General features: G+C 41.1%; 1 protein-coding gene across 3 annotated transcripts in view; it reads left to right on the forward strand.

Moving 5' to 3' along the window:
- The first annotated feature begins 432 nt into the window (after positions 1 to 432).
- Nedd1 (NEDD1 gamma-tubulin ring complex targeting factor) overlaps positions 433 to 18,165 on the forward strand; it is a 36,685-nt gene continuing 18,952 nt past the window's right edge. Inside the window, exons 1-5 of one of the 3 annotated variants that reach the window (XM_050145713.1) lie at positions 433 to 524; positions 3,002 to 3,145; positions 6,471 to 6,565; positions 9,987 to 10,103; positions 12,562 to 12,702. In XM_050145713.1, coding sequence (XP_050001670.1) covers positions 3,010 to 3,145; positions 6,471 to 6,565; positions 9,987 to 10,103; positions 12,562 to 12,702 — 489 coding nt within the window. In that variant the 5' untranslated portion in view covers positions 433 to 524; positions 3,002 to 3,009. The other 2 variants (XM_050145714.1, XM_050145711.1) reach the window with 2 other exon arrangements.

Consider the following 18,165-nt stretch of genomic DNA (forward strand, 5'->3'; position numbering starts at 1 on the left):
GTTAGATGTGTCTCAATTACTAGTTTCCCATGGCTTCCTCTCCTATACCAACATCCATATTGAGTCCCTTTCTTAGGGACTTTGTCACATCTTCCTTGCGATAACTGGGATACCTTTTTGAGGTAACTGACAGTTGCGCATGTTGGCCTCGACATCCTTTGCTCTTGACATTTACATATAGAGTTGTTGCTACTAGCTCCCCGGAAAGGTGAACTCCATCAGGCCAAGGGACCTGTATGGTCACAGATCTCTTGTTCCTCTAGGGCTAAACCCAGCACACACCAGGCAGCTTAAAAACACGGTGTCTGGCAAACAAACCCCCAAGGCCCGAGAGCTCCAGGACAGGAAAACTTCCCTTGCATCGCCCCAGTGCTGAGGTCCCAGCCACAGCAGGCACTGAGCCGACGCTCCGGGCTCCGCCTCCCCGTGACGTCACGCAGGCGGGACTTCCGGCCGCCCAAGTTTAACAGTCCAGGCGGGAGCCGGAAGCGCGGCCGCGGAGCGGGTGGTCCCACGCCTGAGACGTGAGTTTCCGCCGGACGGGGCAAACTGTGAGCACCCCGGTTTAGGGCCGCAGCGGGGGACTCCGGGGTCGGTTGCCTACATCCCGGCGCTGGGCGGCGGCGGGCGGGCGAGCGGGCGCGCGCTCCGAGCGGAGAGTGGCCCGGGACGGGACTGGACGGGGTCACGGGCCCGAAGAGTTGCGGGCCGAGCTGCCCGGGGCGGCCTGCTCTCCTTCGGGTCCGCAGCCGCCCTGGGCCTGGGGTGCGACCCCGGAGAGCTCGCTCTCTTGCAGCGGAAGTTGCAGTTAGTTGGTCGCTGTCGCTCGTCTTTCGCGGGACCCTGCCTGAGCGACCGATTGTCCGATCCCAGAAGTCAAGCGAGGGAAACGTGAGACGACCTGGGCGGGTCGCTTAAGGTAGCTTTTGGGGATTTTGATCCACCCTGTCCCGTAGCTGCTGCCCCTTAAGTGGGGTTACAGTAGCGACTCCTACTACTGAGTTGTGTTGACTGCACTGAAGAGTTCTGCTTTTAGGGTGGGGGCATAGGGTACAAGCTTCTGTCAGCGGCTAGAAACATTGTCTACAATTCAACAGGTGACTGCAAGTTTTGAGCTGCTCCTGGCACGTCTACCCCTGAGCCACCCATATACTACTGTATCTCGACAGCACACCCCGCAGTCCCGGGAGTTTCTGGCTAACAGTTTTAGCCTTTCCCTAAACGTTAAATATTTTTGTTTTCTTAAAGCATTTTTTCCCCAAAGCATATTTTTTTTTCTTTTCTCTCTGGAATGAACGGTTTCTACTTTAAGCGTTTTATCTTGTCCTCTGGAGCCCGTTAGAGATAAGTGTGGTGCTTTGTTGATGAAATGGGGGCCTGTCAGTGAGCACTGTTGGTCAGCACGTCATCGCGTGTACTCAGTTCAATATGTTGAAGCAGCAATAGAATCCTTTAAAAAAAGTCACCTCTTTTTTTTTTTAAGACTTCAATTATCAATGAAACTCTGTTGACCTATAAAAAGATGTATTCAGTGCGGCTACCATAGATTTTTTTTTTTAAATCACTGATTTAAAATAATAGTACCTAATGCTTGTGCTGCCCTGGCTTTTCTCCCTGGATTTTATTTACAAGAAAAAGCTTACTGGAGCTCACTTCATCAAAATTCATTGCTGTATTAATGTTTAGGGACTGGCAGTAGAATTAGACGTATTGTTGATGGTTTGTTATTGGACAATAATACAATACTCTTTTATTTGTTTATTTGTTCTGTGTTTTGAGACAAGGTTTCCACTGTGTAGCCCTGGCTGACCTGGAAAACTCACTCTGAAGACCAGGCTGACCTCAAACTCACAGACATCTGCCTGCCTTTGCCTCAGGATCAAAGTGCTGGGATCAAAGGCATACACCACCCTGGCCCAGCCTCTATAATACAGTCCTTTCGCACCACCTATACCGAGGGTGCCAGTCTATGTACTGCTCTCTTCTCTCCTGTGTGTGCACTGTTCCCCACACCACCTGCTGCTCCGCTCTTCAGAGTGCTTGGGGCAGCCCCTTGGATTTCTTTCTGGACGACTTTGGCTTTGGCTTGTGGCATCACTTTGTTAGAATTATGGGTTGGAATATCACACCGAGTAAAAAGTGAAGAGTTGTTATTAGAGCCGGGCGGTGGTGGCGCACGCCTTTCATCCCAGCACTCGGGAGGCAGAGGCAGGTGGGTCTCTGTGAGTTTGAGGCCAGCCTGGTCTACAAGAGCTAGTTCCAGGACAGGGTCCAAAGCAACAGAGAAACCCTGTCTCGAAAAACAAAAACAAAAAAAGAGTTGGTATTAGGAAGACAGTGACAACTTCTTTAACCATGCTAGTAATTTTAGACTTTGGAAAACTTGAGACAATGGAATTGAGACTCTAGGTACATGTTTTAAAAGACGAGAACATAGGTACTTTTTTGTGAGCACTTACGGATCAGGAATGTTTTAAATCTCCTATAATGGGAGGCAGGCGTTATGGGGACAAATAAGACAGCAGAAGTTTCATGAACAAAGTTGAATTCGGTGGTGGAATACAGGGTAACTGGTAAAAGGCTGCTTCCGCCACAGTAGATAGGGAACCTTCCTTTTAGAGGCAGGGATGTTGGAGCTGAGACCTGAATGATAAGGGGGTGGTTTAGGGGAACCTGGGGGCAGTTTTCCAGGTAGAGGGGCAGCAGGTGAGGAGACACCAAGGTGAGGGTGACACACGAAGGCCAGTGTTGAGGTCTCAGTGGTCCCAGACAGGAAAGAAGGAGATCTGCACTGGTATAGCTGTCCGTAAGGTGGGCAGAGGAGGTGGAACTTGTTGGGGTTGCTGGGGAAGACTCTTGGAAGGATGAGCTAAGAGTATGTGATTTGTCTGGTATTCAGATCTCTCTAGTGTGTGCTGTTTGGAATAAAACACTTATTTTCATTTTGGCTTTTAAAGATTGCTTTCCCATAATGGTGTATGTTGTTCTAAACTTTTTATAGGCTCAGCCATGCAGGAAAACCTCAGATTTGCTTCATCAGGTGATGATATTAGAATATGGGATGCTTCGTCTATGACATTGGTGGATAAATTCAACCCCCACACGTCACCACACGGAATCAGTTCGATATGTTGGAGCAGCAATAGTATCCTTTAAAAAAAAGTTAACAACTTTTCACTAGTCTTCAGTAATTAGTAAAACTATATTGGGCCATAAAAAGAAAAGTATTTTTGTGTCGCTACCATAGATTTAAAAAATATAGATAAAAGTATTACATATGCATGTGCTCTTATTTCCTCTGTATATTAGTCTTCAGATACAGGCAGTAGAATTCTATTGTGTGCAGTTTACACAGAATAAGGAGGGTCGTAGAGCATTGGGGAGTTTTGGGACTGATGTTCTGTATCTCTATTTGGGTATTTGAATCTGATTCGGAATTCAGTCAGCACTTGGGGGCAGAAGCAAGATGGGGAGGAGATTTTAAAAAAATAAAAACAAAAAAACTGTCCACCATTTGTATCTTCCTGATGATATGCTTGGATTTGTCTTTCCTGTCTGATGAAAACAGTATCATTTCCCAACAAACAAAATGGGTTGAGTTTTTCCTGCGCTTTTCTGATTGGCATGCTCCCTGTATTGGTGAGCTTGTGAATGGGTGTGATGGGAGCTTGTCAGCTAGGGTTTATCATCCTCACATTGTTAACATTTTGGTCTGACCGGTCCTTGTTGTGGGGACTTTCCTGGGCATCCTGGGAAATGTTCCTGGCCTCTTCTGCCCAGCCTCGAAATGCCTTAAACTCCCAGTCGTGGTGGTCCAGATGCCTCAAGTTGAGGGCCTCTGCTGTAGATGAAGCGCTCTTAGTTTTCTCGATGTCTTTGGTAGGCTAGAAATTCATCTTCTGTGGAACACATACTGTTTTGAAACAACCGTAAGTGTTAAGAATTGTCTGGTTTTTACCAGTATCAGAGTATTAATTTCTTCCTGATAAAAGGAAGACTGACAAAGCTTTACAATATGACTGATTTATGAACAAATGTGTTAGGAATTTTTAATCTCAAATGCCTGTTCTTGCACATACATAACAAATGACAAGTTTTCTTATTGGATTAAATTTCCCTCTTGATCATCCCTTGATTTTTGCATTGGAGCAGCAGTGAAACCAATTACTTTGATGCTCTATTAATCAAACTTGTGTGAAGGACTCTCCAGCCTGTCATGTGGAAGCTATTTTAAGGAGAGTGGCAAGTGTATGAAGTTGATCCTCTCTATTTTTAGGTTTTAATTGTGTTTATAGTTTTTTTTTTTTTCTGAGACGGTTTAAGAAATAGGTTGTGTTTTTTTCTGCCTAGCGTCGTTTCAGGGAGTGTTTCCAGGAGCTTGCACTAATGGCTGGTGTGGCAGTGAGGGAGTGCGGTGTGACTTTGGGGAGCTGCTCCCATTTCTGTGCTGAGAGCATGGTGTCAGTCTCACTCTTAAAGAGGCTGTGGTTCCTCCATGCCCGTTGTTACTTAAGAACAGAGTTCTAGACTTGGCGACTTAGGTTCCAGCATGAAAGATCCAAGAACAGGTTTAGTATGAGGTGCCAGGGAAGTTCATTCTTTCAGTTTCTTTAGGTGATGTCCCGCCCTTCTCTCATACTCCCAAAACTACAAGAAAAACTTAGAAACTCACTTCCCCTCTTCCTGTGGTTCTCTGTCTGTGTCCTTTGGGTGAAATGTGAACCAAGAAGCCAGTGGCTTCTCACTGTGGCTCTGTGTTGGTGGGAACCGTTTTATTTCCCCTAGAAATGATGTGCGCAGCTTGCTCTGAACCAGGGCCTGCTCAGTTTAGAGATGTGCAGATACTCGGACTGTAAAAGTAAGCTTGTACCTGAGTTTGCAGGGAAGGGCATGGGCGGCTAGCTCTGTGGATTTCTGCACTTGCTGCTTGGTTTGAATCCACAAACCAGAGAAACATAGACTCTTTTTATGAGCAGCTCATGTTAATGGCAGCTTACCTGTTATCTGGAGACCTCATTCTTAGGGGAGAAGACAGTGACCCTTCATCCTTGACTTCACCGGAGACTCATTCTTAGGGTGGAAGGTGACCGCCTCCCCCACCACCACATACACCTACGCAAGCCTCATCCCAGTGGAGCTCAGAATAGATGAACTTTATTTTTTTAAATAATACATTGATTGGCTGGAGTGATGCTTAGTTGCTAGAGACTTGCCTAACATGAATGAAGCCCTAGGTTTGGTTGTAAGCACCACTTAAATCAGACATGGTGGTACATGCCTGTAATCTTAGCTTTTGGAAGGTAGAGGCAGGAGGATCATAATCTCAGGGTCATTCTAGGCTACAAAATGAGTTTTGAAGCCAGCTTAAGATATTTGAGACTTTCTCAGAAACAACAACAAAAATGATCTATTCATAAAATATCTGAATACTATGTACACTCTCCAAAATAATATAGTAAGGCTTATCCAGAAGTTTCCACTGCTTCCATGCATAGATTTTGCTTCCTGAAAGTTGAAAGTTTAAAGTTCCTATGTTCTGGAGACAGCAAGGTGGCTCAGGGGGTGAAGATGCTTTTTGCTGAACCTGATGAGCTGAATTCGCTGAACCCAGTTGGTGGAAGGAGAGAATGACTTCCCTGAGCGTCTTCTGACCTCCATACCCGGAACGTGATGTGTTGGTGTGCATGCATAGCGGTACACACGCATCCATCCATATACATGTAAAGTGTTCGGATATCTTAATGCACTATGACTTTCAAAATCAGACTCTTACTCTTGATTACATCATGTAATCATTTTGGTTTAAAATACCCTGTTTTGTGTTAACTTATTACTCATGTATAATTTATATAGAGTAATGTAATTAAAATTTTAAGTGAAGATTAATTTAAAGTTTAAATTTGCATAGCATAAGCAGTTTTTTTTAAAACCACAATCAGTTGTGTTTACTGTACTCTATAACACTCATTCTTAATATATTCTTGCTTGAAGCACCTATGACAGTGACTTCAGTCCTGAGAAAACATCGGTCTTCATTCTTCTGTTGGAAGAAGTAGGAGAGTGGCATGGATACCAGCTGTCTAACTGCAGCTGGGACTGAGCAGTGGTTTAATAAATGAGTCCCATAAACTGACTTTGTATATGACAGAGCTGGTTGTTATTTGCGTGTTCTCTTACTGTGTACTCACTTCTGAAAGGATAAAATTAGACCTTCTGGCCCACCCTGGGAAGGGAGTAGTGTTTCACAAGAGCTAAGTAGTTTTCAGATGATAGCATAGCCAGAAGGGATGGTTCTCCCTGCCCTCCTGAAAAAGAGAATTAGCAGTTGGTAACAGGAACCATTTTAAAAGCTGTGTCTAAGCTGTATTTGTGTTCCTGTCTTGGCCCTGGCTTACTTGACTGCTCTATGACCGTAGTTGGGGGCTGTGGGTACCCATGGACTGTTGGATGCTTCCTAACTCTTCATTCAGATAACTTCCTAGTGACAGCGTCTTCCAGCGGAGACAAAATAGTGGTGTCAAGTTGCAAATGTAAACCCGTCCCGCTTTTGGAGCTTGCTGAAGGGGTAAGTTGTTTGCTTTTTAAACCATTTGAAATATGTTTTGCTTAAGTGACAATGACTTCTTTGTCTTGGCTCTTTGTGTTTTAACACATTTTTTTCTCCTGAGTTCCAAATACTACAGTAACAGGTGGCGTGTATATGCTTACTTGAAAGGCTGTTAGGTGACATTATGTTGAGTCCTAGGAGGCCTTAGTTCCAGTTCCCCTCCTGCTGATGGGTGACTTAGGTCACTAGGTTAACCTGACCATATGAACCGTCATGATGTAATTCTCTGCTGACTGAGTGCAGGTCATCAACAAAAGACTAGCCCTGAAGATGCCCTTCCATTTTAGATGCCAACCACTTAGGACTCAGGGCTCTGCAGGGGCCTCCTTAAGCACCTGGAGCAGATGAGCTCTTCAGTAAGTCCTGGGCCCATAGCACACAGTGGATGTGTTTCTTCATCCTTTTGTTTTTTAGGTTCACTCGGGATAATACTGGATTCTTTTCCATTCACACCTTCACAAAAGTTGCTCTTCAAAGAGTAACACCCAGACAAAAAGTTGTGGCTCCTTCTCTTCTTGCTGCTAATGCTGCTGCTGTTTCCTTCTCTCTGTGTGGGGTATTTATTTATTTAATTAGTTAGTTAGTTTAAGCTTAAATGTCACTTCAGCCCAGGCGAGCAAGCTTAGGTAGTGAGAATGATTGAGAGTAGAGTGGGAGTCTGAGGAGACGGAGTTCAGTAGAAGAGAATGACCTGGTCAGTGGGTCACTGCGGCTCTGCAGGACAAGAGTTACAGCAGTCTTGGGGTCTTTGGGTCCTTTGAAAAGTGGCCAGCAAGCTGCTGTTGAATTTAATGTCGAAACCAAATCAGTGCCTCCAGCTTCATCACTGCATGCTGTTTCATGCGCTGTGTTTTAAAATCAGTGTTTAGCTCCTCTGCGCCCCCCCCCCCCCCCCCCCCGCCCCCCCCNTCTCTCTCTCTCTCTCTCTCTCTCTCTCTCTCTCTCTCTTTCTCTTTCTCTGTGGTCTTGGCTGTCTGGGTGGCCTTGAAGTCATAGAGAACCATCTACCTTTACTGCCTTAGTGTTTGGATTATTACAACGCCCTATTCCTCACACTTTAAAAAAAAAAAGTATACTTTGTACTTTTATACTTCAAATTCTGTTTTATGTTTTAATACTTTAACTGATGATGTCTACAAATGTGAATAATTCTGAGGACTTAGTGAATTTGTGTAGTTTTAGCCCTCCCCACTTTAAAACATTACGTTATGAAGCAGGAAGACAGATGAGGTCGTCAGAGTTCCAATTTTGAGTGTGCTGTAGTTTTAAAAGCCTTTGCAAACAGTGATTCCCTTTGCTAGGAATTTCTTGCGGCGTATCTGGTCGTTATTGTGGTGAAGTCCCAGCCCTGTTAACTCAATGCTATTTAAGCTCTCAGGCCTTTTCTTTTTGGAAAGAGATTTCCACCCTACTTATTTTAACATTATTTTTAGAATGAAATTTGACTTCTTTATTTTGTTTTTAATTTTGTAAATTTCCTCTTTGAAGTGGACATCTTGGTATTAGTATTATAATGGCTTTGGGGACTACAGAATAACTTTGAAATTTAATTTTTAAAAATTGTGTCTTTTGATTCTTTTGTCCTATGGGTATAGGATTTCTATAATACCATACAGTTTCTATTAATTATTTAAGTTCATTAGATGCATTAATAATCCACTAACATAGAAAGGTCTTCTATCAACAAGGTAAACCAGTTCTAAGTATAGGTTTTGTTTTGACAGCTGGCATCCCAGTGTATTAATTTTTGGTGGATACCATTCTTATCTATTTTTTTGAAGTTTTTTAAAACGGTTATTAGAAAACTTAGATTTGCAGTGCAAGTAGATTCTAAAGTAAATCTTCTTGATACGATGGTGTTTGGGAGAACTATTACTGGAGTTGAAGCGCTGATGTGCTGTGTGTCTTGCTCTTTTGTACACGTGTTAGTTAATACTGTTGGTCACCGTCCATGGGGGTGTGAGAAGGGGAACACCTGAAGAGTCTTTGGAGCACAGACTGTTGTGGGGATGCCTGCCTCTCAGGGTAGGAACAGGTGATGTAGTACTTTTCTCCAAAATGTGAGCTGATTTGCCTCAGCCTGCGCAGCTTACCGTTTGGTAAAGTCATTAAGTCTTTCCTTTGGACTTCATTTTTCCATTTTTTTTTTTTTTTTGTATTTGATGGCCCAGACAAATATGGCTCTGACGGCACATTGATGGGCTTGGGGTTTCTTCAAGGTGTGCTTGTAAGCCATTGAAAATCTTTATACCCAACTCTGGCTTGGTTTTTAATTCTTTTCTTTTAAATTTTTGCCCACTGTATTCATGGGGCATGGGGCATGGGGGCTTTCAGAAAGCAAGAGTGGAAACAAAAACTAGATAAGTGACTGCTGCCATGGTTGAGCAAAGTTCAAAGCTTGGGTTAGTACTAGTAATAGATTTGGATGAAGGGAGGCATGTGGAATTTATTGTAGGGTTGGAGTTTACATACCTTGTTGATAGGTTGGGACCAGGGTGACAAGGAATTGAGGGCTAATCTGTGCCCTGGCTGAACTGAGGAAGGATGGGAGACCAGGTTATTTTGTTTTTATGTTTATACATATGTATGTGGTGGTAGATTTCCCAGAGCCTCACAGTTGCTCAGAAAATGCTCAGCTACTAAGCTACACCCCTAGCCCTAAGGTCTGGATTTGCTGAGATGCTTAAGATTCCGTGAGGTGAGATTTGCTAGGAGACTTGACCTGTTTAAAAATCTCTGTTCATCTGTAAAATGGGAGGCTAAGCTAGAATTTATTTATTTGCTTGGTTTTTCAAAGCAGGGTTTCTCTGTGTGGCCCTCGCTGTTCTGGAACTCATTCTGTAGACCAACCTGGCCCCGAACTGATAGATCCGCCTGCCTCTGCCTCCCAAGTCCTAGGATTAAAGGCGTGCGCCACCACCCAGCTTAGAAATTATTTAAAGGTCTTATGTTTAGCATTTTCTGAGCAGAGATTAAATTTAGGACATTGTATAGAGAGAGACCCTAGAGAAGGTCTGAGCAGAGATTAACTTTAGAGCTGTATAGAGATCCTAGAGAAGGTCTGAGCAGAGATTAACTTTAGAGCTGTATAGAGATCCTAGAGAAGGTCTGAGCAGGGAAGACACTGAGCACATGCTTGATGGAGAGCGTCCTCTCACTGCCTCCATAGGAAACACCACCAAGTTTTGATTTTCTTGATGTCATAGGATGAATAAGCTGTTGGTTCTCTATGAAGGATGATGAGAGACGAAATTTTTAGTTGCCGAGTATCAGCATCTCTGCTTTTAATTCAGCAAATTCATTGTCATGCTTACTGTGTTGGGTGAGACTGCATCATCTCTGGGACCTGTTACGCTAATTTTGTTTGTTTGTTTACTAGCAAAAGCAGACATGTGTCGATTTAAATTCCACATCAATGTATTTGGCAAGTGGAGGCCTAAATAACACTGTTAATATTTGGGATTTAAAATCAAAACGAGTTCATCGGTCTCTTAAGGTAAGCAAATATATTTTAAATATTTATAGAATAAATGGCTCACACTCTGTTTGGAATGGTTACCAAACATTACCCTTATAATTGAAGTGAGACTTATTGAGGAATGCAGGTGCTATCTACCTTAAACTTTCCCTCCTAAAAATTACTGACACATGTTGCCTTTTCATTATTATTATTATTATTATTATTATTATTATTATTATTTCTTCACATATTCAAGTATTTCTCCTATTTTGAATGAACTACTTCCTTGGTTTTTCTTTTTCTGAGGTGTGGTTTTGTCATCAGTGGTTTTTATTTATTTATTTTTAAGGGTTTTGGGAAAGTGTGTGTGGTTCTGGAGTTCAGTAACCAGAGTTGAACTTGGTAATGAAGTAATTCTTAAAATAATTCACTATGTAGAATCCATGTTCCCTTAGGTAGTTCTTTCTAGGTTCAGAAATAAACGTTAATCTCAGGAAGGTCTGTGGTTAAGACTTTCTTAACTCTACTTTTTCCTTTTTCAATATTTAGAAGGGGAACTACAGAGTTATCTTTGAGTTTGTCAGATTTAATATGAAACATAAATGGTTGTATATCCGTACTCTTGCCTACACAGAGAACTTCCTTTACCTGCTACCATGTGACAGTAATGGTTTACCTGCTCTCCTGTCATCCGTCTCCAGACTGTTTGTCGTAAATACCAGACATTGTCCTGTACATTTTCTGAGTTAATACTGAAGGTTATTAAGTAGAGCTAAACTTTGAAGACTCTTGACTGTGGGAAAAGACAGGTTGCTGTTAATGAAGTAGGTAGCTTTTGTTGAGTTCCTTACTGTGCGAGCCATTGTACTTGCAAATGCTGCTTCTGTTTAGTAACTGCAAAGCAGCAAACATCCTCAGGTGCAGATGGAGAAACTGAGTCAGATGTTAATGAACTGGTTCTTCGTGAGCCTCAGAGTGGTCCCTGCAAGTGCAGACCCTGCTCTGCTCTTCGTGTAGTGTTTCCGTTGTGTACTGTCAGAGTTCACACTGCTTAGACAGACTCATTCTGAGGAGGGAGGCTTTGGTCAGTCTGTCAGTTCTCTGGCATTCGGTTGGTGCATAGCAGATGTTTCCTGATGATTCATGGCAGTAGAGAGACACCTGCTCCTTCACAAAGTGGCAGAACTTCTGTTGGATGACTCTCTTAGTTCCCTGTGACAACAATGCACAGGGATGTTGCTTGTGTCTTTGCATACAACATAAAAAATATCCCACAGGCACTTGTTCTTTGATAGAAGAGAGGGAATGTTTGAAGGATCTTTGGATAGAGTTATAATGTGAGTGTGGTGTCCCTAGCCACACTAGTCTTGATAATCAGTTATTTTGTATCAAGTTGAGTATATTTATGTCAGTAAATAACACTATATTGCCAAAAAGAAAAACAAAAACCCCACCCTTCAGGTCAGTGTTACATGTTCTGCTAAAAATCTCTGATTTGATGTTTGGGAACACTCTTTGTGAACTCAGTTTCTTCAAAGTTTTGAACTTTTTGTTCCCTCAGAGTAGATGCTGTTCATATTTGGTAGGCAGTCTGCAGTGTTGGGAGGCCATGGGCTTTGGAGTTGGACTTGGAGTGGAATACTAGTTGTCTCTTAGCACATATATAAGATGGCACCGGTCTCCTAATTTTTCGTTGTATTGTGAGCCTCATCTGTAAGTGGTACAAATGACATTGATTTTAGGATTTTTACAGATTGACTAGATGGCCTGTTAGTCCCAGCTGAAAAGGTGCTCAGCCAGTGGGAGCAGCTGCTGTCTGATGGCTCAGATGTTTCTTTGCTTTTCTCCCACTTGGTCATGTCTGGTTTCCTTCCTTTCCCCATAACTCACCTCTGCTTTTGTTTGTCATTTGAAATAAGACCTTGCTATATAGCTCAGGCTAGCCTAGAGCACTACGTAGTACAGGCTAGTCTCGAGCTCATGCTCCTTAGTGCTGGGATTAGACGTGTGTACTGCCACTCCCCACTCATCCTTTAAGGTTGGACTTAATTTTATGTTTCTCTCTCAGATCATTTGACAGTGACACCTGTTTTTCTTCCTTTGATCCCTTGATGCCACTGTTTACATTTACACAGTTAACATTTGTTCCATCGTTTTGGTGCTAATTTCAGCACCTTTAGTTGAACAGTAATACTCGAGCAAATATTTAACTTCAAATTAATGTTATCTATCAGTGGAAGTCAGTTCTCTAAGGTGAACATTAAGTAAGTTAGCCTTCTAGAATGTTTATTGTTTCAGAGTCCGTGGACATGTAATACGGCCCTGAACACTGTCTTCTGAGGAGACTCCACGTGGATTGTGTGGTTTCCCAATCAGCTCAGTAGTGTTGTGTTGAAGGAAAATGTTAGCACAGGTGTTGATTGACAGCTGCGCTCTTTTCTGTTCATCAGAATGTGGGGTTAATGGCTGCTGTTCCTGTATTCATTTCCTTCAGGATCATAAAGCTGAAGTCACTTGTGTGGCATACAATTGGAATGATTGCTACATTGCTTCTGGGTCTCTCAGTGGTGAGATTGTTTTGCACAGCGTAACCACGAATACATCCAGTACACCTTTTGGCCATGGAAGTAATCAGGTACGGTATTTTTTTTTCCCCCAAATTTAAGTTGATTAATTATATTTTGAATTACTTTACATAAAATAAGTTTTAATTTTTAATGACAGTGTTTGACAAAGATATAATAAGCTAATATATACTAGAATGCTTATATGAATTTACTTATACAGTTAAATATTTGATCTTTTGATACTATAACTTTATAACAAAATGTAACTATTTGCTAATAATACCGTTTTAAGACTAGGATTTTAATCTTCCCATGGCATTTCTGTTACAGAAGTGTTGTGCAATTCAAACTATTGGCCGTAAAGACAGGTACACACATGAATACTGTCATGTATAGGACATTATTTTATTTAGATAGAGTCAAGTAAATTTTGGAGGAAATTTTTTTTAAGCATGTAGTAGTTGAAAGAATCAACGCTTACTCATACATATCAGGTAAGTACAGAAATCTTTAGGAACACTTTTAAAAAAAATTAGTCAATTAGATGTTTTCCTTTGTCAAAAAAATAGTTTTAATTTTTTTCTTAAAGGCATGAGAAATGTCTTAATGAATCCACTCTTTGGCTGACATTCTTGAAAATTTTAGAGATGATTCCAGTAAGGTAGATCTTTTAAGGTAGATATGTTGTGTTTAGTCTCAGAGGGATGAGAGGTAGTCATGTGAGCTCTTTATACCAGGCTTTTTATTCTCACCGCTTTGGCCACAACTAGTATTAGGTAAAAGACAAGAGATCTTTGTTGCTTGCTGGAAGAAGGTTTTTTTTTTAATTGTTATTTTAATAATATGTGCTACTTGAGGAAAATTTAAAGGATGCTTAATTGGACAGGCAAATATCACCTTTTGAGGTCCATGTGTGTGAGGAAAAAGGAACAAGCTGTGAGTTGGGGGAGTGGTTTAGAAAAGTTGAGAAAATCAGGAGCACAGGAGGGACCGTAGAGAGAGAGAGAGAGAGAGAGTTGGATTTTGCTGTGTCAGTGTGACAGAGTGGCTCCAGTTGCTGCGCTCTGGGTTCTTAGAGTTAGGTCTCCACATGTGCACATTATAATGGGGACCACAGCTTATGTCTTTGTCTGCAGCCATGCCCGGCTTTGCACCTTACCTGGGTAAAGACTAAACATGTGGCTGTCTGAACATATTTAGAAATTACTGAGCCTTTAAGAGGCTGATCTAGAACTCTGGGAGAAAGCGTGTTTCATGTGGAGGAGATGACAGAAATAAGGAGGAAGGTACATAAGGGATTTGGTGGAGGGAAGGAGTAAGAACAGGCTAGGAGGTAAGAGTGCAGTGTTGGCCGGGACTGGGTGCCGTCCATGTGCAGCATGTGGCTTGTTCTTGACAGCGTTTAAACATCTGGGTGTTTCTGACAAATGCAGTGTGAGAATTAGAATTGCTGAACAACAAATCCTTTCGAGATGATAGTGCTTTCCAGGTTTTATGGATTAATGCTTTTAGTTTTCACAGATTGGTTCTTTAGAATATTATTATTGCTGTAAAAACCAATTATGTTTTGTCTATGTTTTCTCTTTATTTGTGTTTGGTCATCTAAAGCCTAAACCTTCAGGCTGTGGAGCTACTGTAAACAATCACATCTTGGTCACACATCTTTGTAAGGAACTAGAGTAATGTGTTTCTTCTCTTGTGTTTTATATTAGGGACATAGCATATTCATAAACGTGTATGAATAAAAAGTATAAAAAAAATATGAAAAAGCCTGGCTTTTCACATACAAATTAGATATGGCCCTCTGCTTCCTGTAGTTTGCTAGAGACTTATTGCCAACATAGAGGACTTGCTACCATTTGCTGTTTCCCACGCAGTGGTCACTAAGAAGCACTGCGTTCTTCTTATACAGCCTTTGCTACTATTAGTATGTTTTCTCAGGACTCTGAGAATAAGTCCTCAGGGTGGAGCCTTCCATCCAGCTCCTGTCGGTACCAGCTTGATTCCTCAAGTCCTGGGACAAAAATATGAGGCGTCTTACCTTCAAGTTGTAGAAGGCAGTCAAGGGCAATGGTGCTAGCTTCTATTGTTTTGGGGGTTGTTTGGACTTTCCTGATCAATGATCAAAAGGAAGTTTCTCATGCTTAGTACTGAGGTTTTGTTTGGATAGTCTAGACCAGTGGTTCATAACCTTCTGAATGCTGTGACCCTTTAATACAGTTCCTCATGTGGTAGTGACCTCCAACCATAAAATTATTTTCATTGCTACTTCATAACTGTAATTTTGGTACTGTAATGAATCTTGATGGGAACAGTGTTTTCCGATGGTCTGGGGTGACCCCAGTGAAAGGGTTGTTCGTTCCCAAAGGGGTTGCTAGTCACAGGTTGAGAAATACTGGGCTTTGGCTCTTGTGTTTTGTATTAGGGGCATATAACTTCATAAACTTGTATGAATAAAAAGTATGAAAAAACTTGTATGAATTTTTAAAAAGTCTGGCTTTTTTACCACCATAACTTCATTTGGTGTGTGTGTGTATGTACACATATACGTATTTATGTAAATTTAGATAAACATAAAATAATATGATTTGCTATGACCTTTTCAAACATCTTTAGCATTATTTAATCCCTGCCTCTTTTCTTCTCTGTATTATCCTTTCTCCCCAGTAAAGACCTTCCACTCCATTGTCTCCCTTTCCCTCTTCAAAGCTCTGAGGTCCTCCCACCCCACCCCCTGTAGAATTCCTTCTCTCCCTTCCTCTCTGGTCACGACTAGTCACAGGTAGAACACTAGATGTCTCCAGGTGTGCAGTAATTGAATTTAGATTTTAGATTTTAGATTGATTAGTTTTATCAGAAAACCGGATGAAGTTTGTCTTCTGTTTAGGAAACCAAGAATGCATACAGCTCATGTGTAGTGCCAGTCCAGAGCAGTCAGAACCTGAGACAGATGTTGCTGGGCATGTTGCCTCCTCCTAGGGCAGCTGTACCTCTGAAGGACCCTTAGTGGGCTTTGCATTTACTTGGCAACACTAGGCTAAGATCAATGAATGAGTGGTAGCTGCTCTTGGGAGTGGGTTTTTTGGTGTTTGTTTGTTTTGAGACAAGGTTTCTCTGTAGCTTTGGTGCCTTTCCTGGAACTAGCTCTTATAGAATAGGCTGGCCTTGAACTCACATTAAAATCACTCTTGTGATTTACTTCCTCAACCTGGTTTGAACATCTTTAGTCTGTGTGCTCCTCTCAACCCCTTGCTACTTTACAAGTTGTGATTTGTCTCCAGAACCATATTTTTGTACTTAAGACTATTTTTCTAATGAGGCTCCACCTCGTGAGGCAGAACTACAGTTGTCCTTTGTAGGTTTCCCAGTACTTAAGTGGGCAGCATTAAATATGTGTATATATAGGAAACACGAACTAGACTCAGTGGGGGGGTGTATCAATAAAAAGGTAAAGAAAAATTAGACTGCATTTTTCCCTCTTGCCAAATACAAAGGGTTATTTTTGTATACTGTATTATCTCATATTCTTTCATGCTATACCATTAAGAGAAAAATACATAGGCAAGAAAGTAGAGTGGCTTCTTTATATATAAGATCAGTTCTAGGGATCTGCACACTCAAGTCTGACTTAACACACTGGGAGTGTTTGAAAATGTGTTTACGTTAGTTCTCTCCCTACTGGTTAGTTGCAGTTTGACATTACCAGAAGCATAGAACTGCCCCTTGAGCATTCATGAAAATTTCTGTTATAAGATTTCTTAAAATTCATTTGAGATTTCAGATATATTAAATATTCGTTTAAAAATTTAATTGTTCATAAGATCTCAAGTGTGTCAGACGTTGACATTTTAAAATTCAAGTATACTGTTGTTCAGCTCAGTTTTGTGTTGGTTGTTTTTATTGTGCCTAGGGGTCTGGATTATTAAGAAAGAGTAGTAGACAAGACACAAGACGTATCTATGATTAAATTGAAAATGTTATTTTTGTTTCTGTAAACAATCAAGGGTATGAGGTTGTAATAATCACCAGATTGGCTTAGAGAGAGTGACAAGTCCTTGACGTCTCCCAGAATCTGCATCAGACTGAAATTCATCAGAAGGGAGATTTCCTGGATATATCCAGAGTCTAATTTTGGAATTTCTGAGATGAACTGAATCTATTAGTTCTATGTGGAGCAGTGTTTTTCTCCATGGGAAAAAGAAATACATTGCTTCTGCAGAGCTACTGGCTGCCAGCTTCTCAAGCTGTAATTGCATGTCAGCACTGGGCAAGTTCAGCAGCTTGGGCTAGATGAGGGTTTAACCCATGTTGCCTTTCCCCAAGCAGTTAAAAGTGTGGATCTGTATTATTGATGCCTTAGATTAAAAAGGGAGTTTGGGTAAAGCAGGCAAGATTTTAAAATACACCACAGATGTATTTAAAATACACATGTTTAAACCCACTGGTTTTCCTTAAGTGAATAGTTTGTTTTATGTGTAGATTTTATAGGTCTTAATAAGCCTATTTATTAAGAGTACAGAGATCTGGTAACTGTAAGTGATTATTATTCATCTTTTAAAATGATAATTATTTTGTAAAGAATAAATTTAAGGCTGGAATATAGCTCAATTGTAGAAACCCTAAGAAGTTCTGGGTTCTATTTCTGGCTCTACAGAAAACTTTTAATTATAATTCACTTTATGTTTTACATGACTTCATGCTAAAAAAAAGTTTGACTGCAGAACTTTATTTCTAGACTAGTGATCCTTAAGTTTATAGGAGCATTAGTATAATTTATACTGGGGAAACATTTGGCATGACAACATGTCCTTAATAACCTGTGTATTTCTTTAGCATCTGTTACATTCTTGCCTAGCCTCTGTGTTATGTTCTTAAGGCAGTCTTATTATTATGTGAGCATAAAATAAATTGCTACTTTGTACCTATTTTGAAAGATATTTTCCCCTTGTTTTTCTCTTCCTAACATTAATGGAAATTATTTGAAAAATACTATGTTACGTGTTTCTGTATACATAGCTTTGTCTTCTTACAAAGTCATTTTCTTTGTCTAAACTTGTTTTCTGCCTTTTGTCACTGTGTTATGTCCCAGGTATGATCACACTGATCCTTCTCACTAATTTTCAGTGATTGATTTTTATTACTTAATGTCACTCTTTGTGTTTACCTAAAGATTCTCCTATTTTAGATAGTTTTCTAATTTTTTATAATCGCTTGCACTGTATCTTAATAATATTCTGAAAATCTCTTCTGCTTTTGACCTTTTTCAATAAAATTTAGGAACAGGCTCGCTGAGGAGCTAATATTTCAGCCGTAGATGGTGAGTGGGCAGGGAGCGGTCAGAGTCTCAGTGTCTGTTTCTGTGACTGTGCTCTGATGGTCTGAGCAGCAGATGCCGTGGGTTCTGCGGGTCTAATAAAGATCAGTGAGTGGGAGGTCTAGTGAGTGAACTCTCTCCTGGTCCTGTCTGAATCAGCTAGGTGCATCTTTTCTTTAGAGTGTAAGTTTGCAAAGGACAAATTAACCCAGCAGAC

Source organism: Alexandromys fortis, unplaced genomic scaffold (genome assembly GCF_014885135.2).
Source record: "Alexandromys fortis isolate MF-2015 unplaced genomic scaffold, M_Fortis_MF-2015_v1.1 scaffold_50, whole genome shotgun sequence".
Classification (NCBI taxonomy): domain Eukaryota; kingdom Metazoa; phylum Chordata; class Mammalia; order Rodentia; family Cricetidae; genus Alexandromys; species Alexandromys fortis.